This window comes from Sinocyclocheilus rhinocerous, unplaced genomic scaffold (assembly GCF_001515625.1).
Source record: "Sinocyclocheilus rhinocerous isolate Xijiao unplaced genomic scaffold, SAMN03320098_v1.1 scaffold1862, whole genome shotgun sequence".
Lineage (NCBI taxonomy): Eukaryota > Metazoa > Chordata > Actinopteri > Cypriniformes > Cyprinidae > Sinocyclocheilus > Sinocyclocheilus rhinocerous.
Genome location: NW_015653470.1, coordinates 448,959 through 457,272, shown reverse-complemented (window position 1 = coordinate 457,272; position 8,314 = coordinate 448,959). Strand labels below are relative to the sequence as shown.

The 8,314-nt window shown below is 32.8% G+C and overlaps 1 protein-coding gene across 1 annotated transcript in view; it reads left to right on the top strand.

The window, feature by feature from the left end:
• LOC107716052 (1-phosphatidylinositol 4,5-bisphosphate phosphodiesterase beta-2-like) overlaps positions 1-8,314 on the top strand; it is a 40,987-nt gene that overhangs the window by 28,729 nt on the left and 3,944 nt on the right. The window contains exons 24-28 of the mRNA XM_016522371.1: positions 294-471; positions 1,598-1,721; positions 3,898-3,962; positions 4,760-4,780; positions 6,176-6,224. Coding sequence (XP_016377857.1) covers positions 294-471; positions 1,598-1,721; positions 3,898-3,962; positions 4,760-4,780; positions 6,176-6,224 — 437 coding nt within the window. The remainder of the gene's footprint in view (positions 1-293; positions 472-1,597; positions 1,722-3,897; positions 3,963-4,759; positions 4,781-6,175; positions 6,225-8,314) is intronic.

Below are 8,314 nucleotides of genomic sequence, written 5' to 3'. Positions count from 1 at the left end.
ACACAGACACACACACACACACACACACACAGACACACAGATACTCACACACACATACACACACACACACACACACACACAGACAGACACACACACATACACACACAGACACACACATATTATCATATATATAATTTCTAAGTAAATGGGTCTTATTTAGTTTCTATTTAAAACATTTTAATAACTCAGGTATTGTTTTTTGCCATGAAAATAGCCAGATACGCTGGCATGGTGTTTACAAAAAAATAACATCTGTTATTGGTCGTATTCATGTTCACTGGGTTTATTTTCAGATCCCACCACTGTGACCTGTGAAGAACTGCAGCAGCACAAGAACTTCCTCAAAGTCGCCAAGAAACAAGGGAAAGACCTGAAAGACACGGAGAAGAAGTTTCAGAAGAAACGAGAAGAACTGATTCAGAAATACAGCGACCAGTTCAAAGCCTTGAAGAAGAAGAGCACGGGCAAGAAGTAAATGCAGAATGAACACACTCTCTTATAGGCAGTGTTATTTTATACTATTGCAGTATTTTCAAATTCCATATATTTTCTCAATTTAGTTACATTTTTTGTAATTTTGTTATGTGCTTTTGTCATTTTTATTTTTTAATTACTATTTAGGTTAAATTTTTTTATTTCAGTTTTAGTTTTTTCTCTACTGAGAAGCAAACTGCGGAAGATAAGACTTTTTCAGATAATATATCTTGCATTAACATTATTTCTCTATTTTAGTTGAAGTTTTAGTAATTTTACGTACGTTTGTCATTTTTATTCGTTTTCGATTTTTAAATATTTCTTTTTTTTTTTTACTAATTTTAGTACTTAAACTTATTTTATTTCATTTAGTTGCCAAGGCGGAATTTCTAATTAAATTTTTTTTTAAGTTTAAAGTTTTTCATCTAATACATACTTTTCATTTCAGATTTATTTCAGTTAAAGAAAACTATTTTTTAACAATTTCGATTTTAGTAAACAATATACATACTGGTGATTGGCTCTGTCTTATGGAATTCTAAACCTGACAAAATTAGAAATACATAAATAGGATAACTAAATATACAAAGAAATGTAAAAAAATTTAATAAATAAATATACAAAGAAAAGAAAAAAATATTTATACTTTTATTTCCTTATGTATATTTTTCTTTTTCCCCACATTTATTTATTTTTTCTTTTATTTATACGTTTATTTGTTTCCACTTTTATTTATTTCCACATAAAAGTAGAAATAAATAAATGTGGGGAAAAAATTAAATATACGTAAGGAAATAAACGTATAAATAATTATTTAAAAAAAAATTCTTTTCTTTGTATATTTATCAATATATTTATTTATTTAGTTTTGCTTGTTTACATTTCTTTGTATATTTATTTATTTCTAATTTTGTCAGGTTTGGAATTCCATAGGTTCTGTTTTAGATCAGTGGTGGTCTTCATTAAACTAGCAAAGAAGTCTGGTGTGCATCCACGTTTAGCTCTCTTGAGTCGGGAAACACTTCCGTTGAACTTCAATGTTTTGTGTTTTTGTCCCGTGAGATGTGTGTTGTGTGTTGATCTCTGGTTAAGTGATTGTGTTTGTTCCCATGTGATTGTCCAGGTCTGGAGATGATCCAGGTGATCAGATGAATGAACTCAAGCAGAAGCTGAAGTCGGAGCTCAGGGCGCTACTAGTGGAGCAACACGATCAAACCAAGAAGAAGAAAGAACAAAACAACACTGAGGTAAAGACACAGACATTATTACTGTACAGTGTAGCTAATGATTGTTTTAAGAGTCACACTGTGAGACTGTGACCTAAATTACACTGTCAGAACTCCAGCAGAGCCTGAACTTCATCACAAAGACAATTCATCAGCCATCGGAGAGAGTGTTTTTGCCGTACAGTCAAAGAAATCTGCAGATTTTGTTTCAGAAATCATCCACATATACACATAGTGTAAATCTGCTAGCAAACATTTTCAAAAAGCACATGAATGTCTGTCTAATCAAAACATGATTGGCATGAAGGGTTTCACTTATGCCAAACAAACACAATAATCACACAGTGATCACAGTTTTTGTTTTACATTATATAATATAAACAACAATAATAATAGTAATCGTTATTATTATTGTTGTTTTATGAATTCTTTTTTTATTTCAGCCATACTCAGCATTTTAATTAGCCAGTTATTATTATTCTTTTATTTAATTTTTTAATGAATTATTAATGAAGAGTTTCAATTTGATTATTATTATTATTATTATATAATTTTTTTTCAGACTGAGCGTTATAATTGAATGGGATGAGACAAAACATTTTACTGTTTTAGTTTTCGACATATTAGGCATAGGAGTAAGAGCAAATGTGTGCATATTTTAAAATAAAAATATTATTTGTATTAGTTCCAATTGATTTATAGTTTCAATTTGATTATTATTATTATTATTATTATTATTATATAATTTTTTTTCAGCCTTACTGAGCGTTTCAGTTAGTGAATTGTTATTATTATTATTATTATTATTGTTGTTGTTTTTATTAAATTTTTGATTGATTTCAGCCATAATGAGCATTTTAATTAGCCTATTATTTATTTATTTATTTTTACGAATTCTTGTTTGATTGTGGCCATACTGAGCATTTCAATGAGCCAAACATCTTCTCAGTCCTGCACTGTTCCCATTGATTTCAGCCATAATGAGCATTTTAATTAGCCTATTATTTATTTATTTATTTTTACGAATTCTTGTTTGATTGTGGCCATACTGAGCATTTCAATGAGCCAAACATCTTCTCAGTCCTGCACTGTTCCCGCTGGCCGTGAGCCAGGACTCTCTCAGTATTGATTACCCATCAGCACTCCGCTGCTCTGTGCAGTCAGTAGATCTGCATAGATCAGGGGTCAATCATGTCCCGTACTGGAAGAGTAAACCTGACCGGACCCACGAACACCCTCTTACTCTCATATTGACCATCTCTGAATGGATCTGTGCTCGGGCTCCGAGAAAAGACAAAAGACTCCTCAGGGCTCGACAATAAGGACTGCCTGGTCGGGCCACTGCTGCATAGTCACGAAAGTTTATCATTTGCACGTGTTTTTAAGCATTCATTTATACAGTGAAGAATATGCAGTGTTATTGTACATTTGATTATTCATTTCTGTACCTGAACACTGTTAGGCTAGTAACAAAATAACATAGCAACCAGACAATAATGCTATAAAACACTCAAAACAACATAAAACACTCAGAATAACCTAGCAACCACACAGCAACACTCTAAAACACTCGGAATAACATAGCAACCGCACAGCAACACTCTAAAACACTCGGAATAACATAGCAACTGCATAGTAACGCTCTAAAACACTTAAAATAACATAGCAACCGGACAGTCATGCTCTAAAACACTCAGAATAACCTAGCAGCCACACAGCAACACTCTAAAACACTCAGAACAACACAGAAACTGCACAGCAACACTCTAAAACACTCAAAATAACATAGCAACCGCACAGCAACACTCTAAAACACTCAAAATAACATAGCAACCACACAGCAACACTCTAAAACACTCAGAACACAGAAACCGCATCACAACACTGTAATAGTAACACGCATAGCAACCGTCTAAAACCACTCAAACAACTTAAGACACTCAGAATAACCTAGCAACACTCTAAAAACATGAATGATTTTTTACTAAGTGATCAGATGCATAATTTTCACCTGCTAAACCAGAAAGCAGCTGCTAGATATTTCTTTCTTGGAATGGGCAGGAAGTGCTTGTATTCATTTCCTCTGTATGGCAGCGCAGCAGATCTCGGAGCGGCTCCGAGGGCCAGCTGGTGCGTTCTGTTCTGATATGTGTAAGTGACACTTCCTGTGTTCTCTCCTGTATTTCCTGTGTGACAGCGTTTGACCAAACTCCTGGAAATGGCCACAGAGAAGCACTGCAGTGAGGTCAAGGCACTCAACAGGTGTGTGTGTGTGTGTGTGTGCGCACGTTTTTGTGACAAATGAGGACATAAATTTGTATAATGACAAGGGTATGATATAGGTATTACAAGGAAAAGGTGACTTTTCAGGACATTACCCCATGGCCCCACTTTTCAAAACGCATATAAATCACACAGAATGGAGTGTACTGAAAATCTGAAATAGCACAAAGTTTCCTGTAAGGGGTAGGTTTAGGGTTGGTGTAGGGCAATAGCACATACAGTTTGTACAGTATAAAAACCATTACGCCTATGGGATGTCCCCACTTTTCACAAAAACAAACCTGTGTGTCTGTGTCTGTGTCTGTGTGTGTATTTCAGTTCACTTGAACTTTGAAGTAAGAGAAATACAAAGGAAAATGCAAGAAAGAACGAGCGTAAGATGAATCATTAAGTGCTGCAAGCTTTGAGTGCTTTAATTCAGCTAATGCATCAGAGAGCTGCAGTGTGTGAGTGTGTTTTGTCTTGGGATTTATAATGAGGTTTCACGTCTAACAAAACCAGGGTTCGATGACCTTTTCTACATGGAGTGCAGTTTGTTTGTTAATTATTATTGTTCGGAGAGCAAAAGCAGAGTAAATGAGTGCTGTGAGCGTGAGTAGGACCCCATGAGCTCAAACCCATAATGAAATTAAACAGCTCATATGAGGAATGACTGCTGTATGAGATCATCTGGCTTGATGGGATTTAAATATATTAAAATTAACAATTCAATAAAATAAAAGGTATATAACATTCATGATATCTCTCACCCTCACAATCTGTTTTTTCTTTTTCAGTGAGCCCAAGAAGAAAGACAAGTAAGATTTTTTTTTATGTTTTTGAATTTTACACAAAAATGTAAAAATAAAATCATTTTAAATTGATCAAAATGAAACACTTACTAATAATTAAGTCATAAATATGTAAAATTAAATTAAATATCCAATGTTCACCAAAGCTGAAAAAATTTAAATTACATTTACATTTACATTTACTCATTTAGCAGACGCTTTTATCCAAAGCGACTTACAAATGAGGACAATAAAAGCAGTCAAAACTAACAAAAGAGCAACAATATATAAGTGCAAATGACAAGTCTCAGTTAGCCTAACGCAGTACACGTAGCAAGGTGTATATATATATATATATATATATATACATATTATACACACACACACAAACAAAGAAAAACAAGTAGATAGAATAGAAAAAATAGAAAGCTAGTTTTTTTGTTTTAAATAAAAAAAGAAGATAAAGTAGAATTAAAATAGAATAGAAAGTGCTAGAGTTAGAGGGTCAAATAAAGGGCTGCCGCGGTATACTAAGCTTTTTATATTCGTCTAACAAATTCAAATTGAATTCAGCTGGACACACTTTCCTGTTTATCACAACAAATGGCCAAGCAAAGCGCACGACACTGACAAGGTACGCGATAGAGTTCGAGACCAAACGCGATTTCAGCAGTCTCCACAGTAAACAAAACAAGCGTTTCCTAGCAACGACAACTGCGCTAAACACTGAGACAAGAAATAAATACACTTACAAGCTGCTTTTAACTTCTGCTGATTGACTGCTTCTCACAAAGAGTATTTCTTTACACTGTTTTGCTGGCGCTTAATCACACTTTCCTGTTTATCACAACAAATGGCCAAGCAAAGCGCACGACACTGACAAGGTACGCGATACAGTACGAGACCAAACGCGATTTAAATTAAAATGTAAAATTAAAATAAATAATTTTAAATCAATCTGAAAGAAACATTTAGTAATAATAAATTAAATCATAAATATGTAAAATTAAATCAGTCAAAATAAAACGCTTACTAATAATTAATTAAATCATAAAACTTTAAAATTACAATCAATTAATAAATAATTTAAAGAAACAAGTTGAAAGACGTTTTTGAAAGACGTCTCTCTAAGATCAAAAATACAGTAAAAACAGTAATATTGTGAAATATTATTACAATTTAAAATAATTGTTTTCTATTGTAATATATTGTAAAATGGTATTTATTTCTGTGACCAAAGCTGAGTTTTCGGCATCATTACTCCAGTCTTCAGTGTCACATGATCTTCAGAAATCATTATCATATGCTATAAAAGCATTAATTTCTTTCAAAAAATGTTAGTTTTATTAAACCTCATTCATGTTACATTTAACTTGATTATTCTTGTTTTAACGCACAAATCCTCATGTTTCTCTGTTTCAGAATGAAGAAATGCAAAAGTACGGAGCAGCTTGACAATGATAACGCTCAGGTAAAACACCACATGAACACAGATCGAGTGATTGAGCGTGTCGAACACAAAAGGAAAAATAGACGGACTGCAGTTGAATGAGAAGCGCAATTGAGACCAGAGCTGTAACCATGACGACAGTCGGACAGTCAGCCATGGTTTGGGTTGAGTTTTAACTATTTAGGGCCAAATAACATTCAAGTTTACTTTGGTTTTCTGTTGTTTCAGTCCAATAGGTTAGATAATTTTCTTTTTGTGCTTTTATAATTTGGTTGGGCCGAATTTTGTGGATGAATATGAGTGAGTCCTGATGCTGGATGCTGTTAGTCATGTTAGTTTGTTTTTGCAGCTTCAGGACCATCTGAATCAGGGGACTTTTTTCAGGGTTCACTTCATGGTTTTTAAGGGCTTTAAAATGGTAAGAGTTGGGGTCTCTCTCTCTCTCTCTCTCTGTCTGTCTCTCTCGCTCTCTCTCTCTCTCATGATGTTTACAGCAGGCGAGCGTTGGAAACATGTGCGTTATTATGACTCACTCACTTCTGTTCACATGCAGCTCATCCAAATTCATTCACTTCTCTATTTCTTTCACTATCCGTTAATTCCACATCTCCACTGCAAGAACAGAATGTCATTACAGTTTAAGATGTAAAGATCACAGAAAGTGTTTACAGATGTATTTATAAAGCCAGAGACTCCGAATATACTCTACGTGAGTTTATTTGAACGCAAACGTAAATGAGTGTTTAGATTAGGGGTTGATAAAAAAGGTAATAATTAATTAAAAAAAAAAAAAAAAAAATTATAATAACAAAAATAAATCACTTACTAATAATTATTTAAATCAAAACTGAACAAAAAATATCAATTTAAAACAAAAACTATTATAAAATAAAACACATTCAAATAAATGTAAAATAAAAACAATCAAAATGAAACATTAATAATTAAATCATAAAAATGTAAAATTCAAATAAATGCATAATTTTTAAATGAAACAAAAAATTAGAATGAAATACTAATAATTAATAAATCATAAAATGTAAAGTTAATATAAATAATTTTAAAAAACAATCAATATAATACACCTACTAATAATTAATTAAATCATAAAAAATAAAATAAATAAATACATTTAAAAAATAAAAAATTATTAAAATAAAAAGACATTACTAACAATGAATTAAATCATAAAAATGTGAAATTTTAATAAATATATACTTTTAAAATTTAAAATTAAAACACTTGCTAATAATTAATTAAATCATAAAAATATAAATTAAAATTAAATAAATAGTTTTCAAATAAAAACAATCAAAATAAAACACTTACTAAAAAGATACTATTTTATTTGTTTGATTAAATGATTTATTTATTTACCTGCATGTTTATGTGACCATCATGTAACCAACGTCAGAAAAGTGAACATCTGAATAAGTTACTAAAATATTAACTTAAGATCTCAGGGGGACTTCAAGTAAATATTTTAGGTCAAAGGGGACAAAAAAGTTTGGGAATCCCTGGTCTATACGAACCGGTTGTAAGTTGAGTTTTGTGTGCTTTAATTTATGCTTCTTGTGCAATAATTTATGAGGTTTCTTTCCCATCAGGATGTTTTCTTGGAAGGCAGCTCACTAGGCTACTCAGATTCATAGCCTAGGAAGGGGCTTTGGTTTGATGCACAAACCACCTCAAGTTAAAGTTAAAGGTCACAGAAGTTTATCTTTTCCACAATAATTGAGCTTGAGAACTGAAAGATGTTCTGCAGCTGCACGGAGAGTGTGGAGTCTGTCAGCTCAACGTGATGTGTGAACAATAGCTGCACATGGACTCTGTTTTCTCTCTTTGTCTCACTGACACTCAAACACACACATGTTCATACACATGACCTGGAGAGCAATGCAGCACGTCTGTTGAACACTGTTGCATGCATATTAATGCATATGCGCTGCACTTGAGAACATGTAGTATGTAAGTGCACAAGACTTGAAGGTGTGCGCAATCGTATGACCATGTGATGTTGCTGGCAGACGTGGTTTGAACATGGTTTGTGTGTGTGTGTGTGAGTGAGAGTGTGTGTGTGTGAGTGTGTGTGTGAGAGAGTGTGTGTGTGA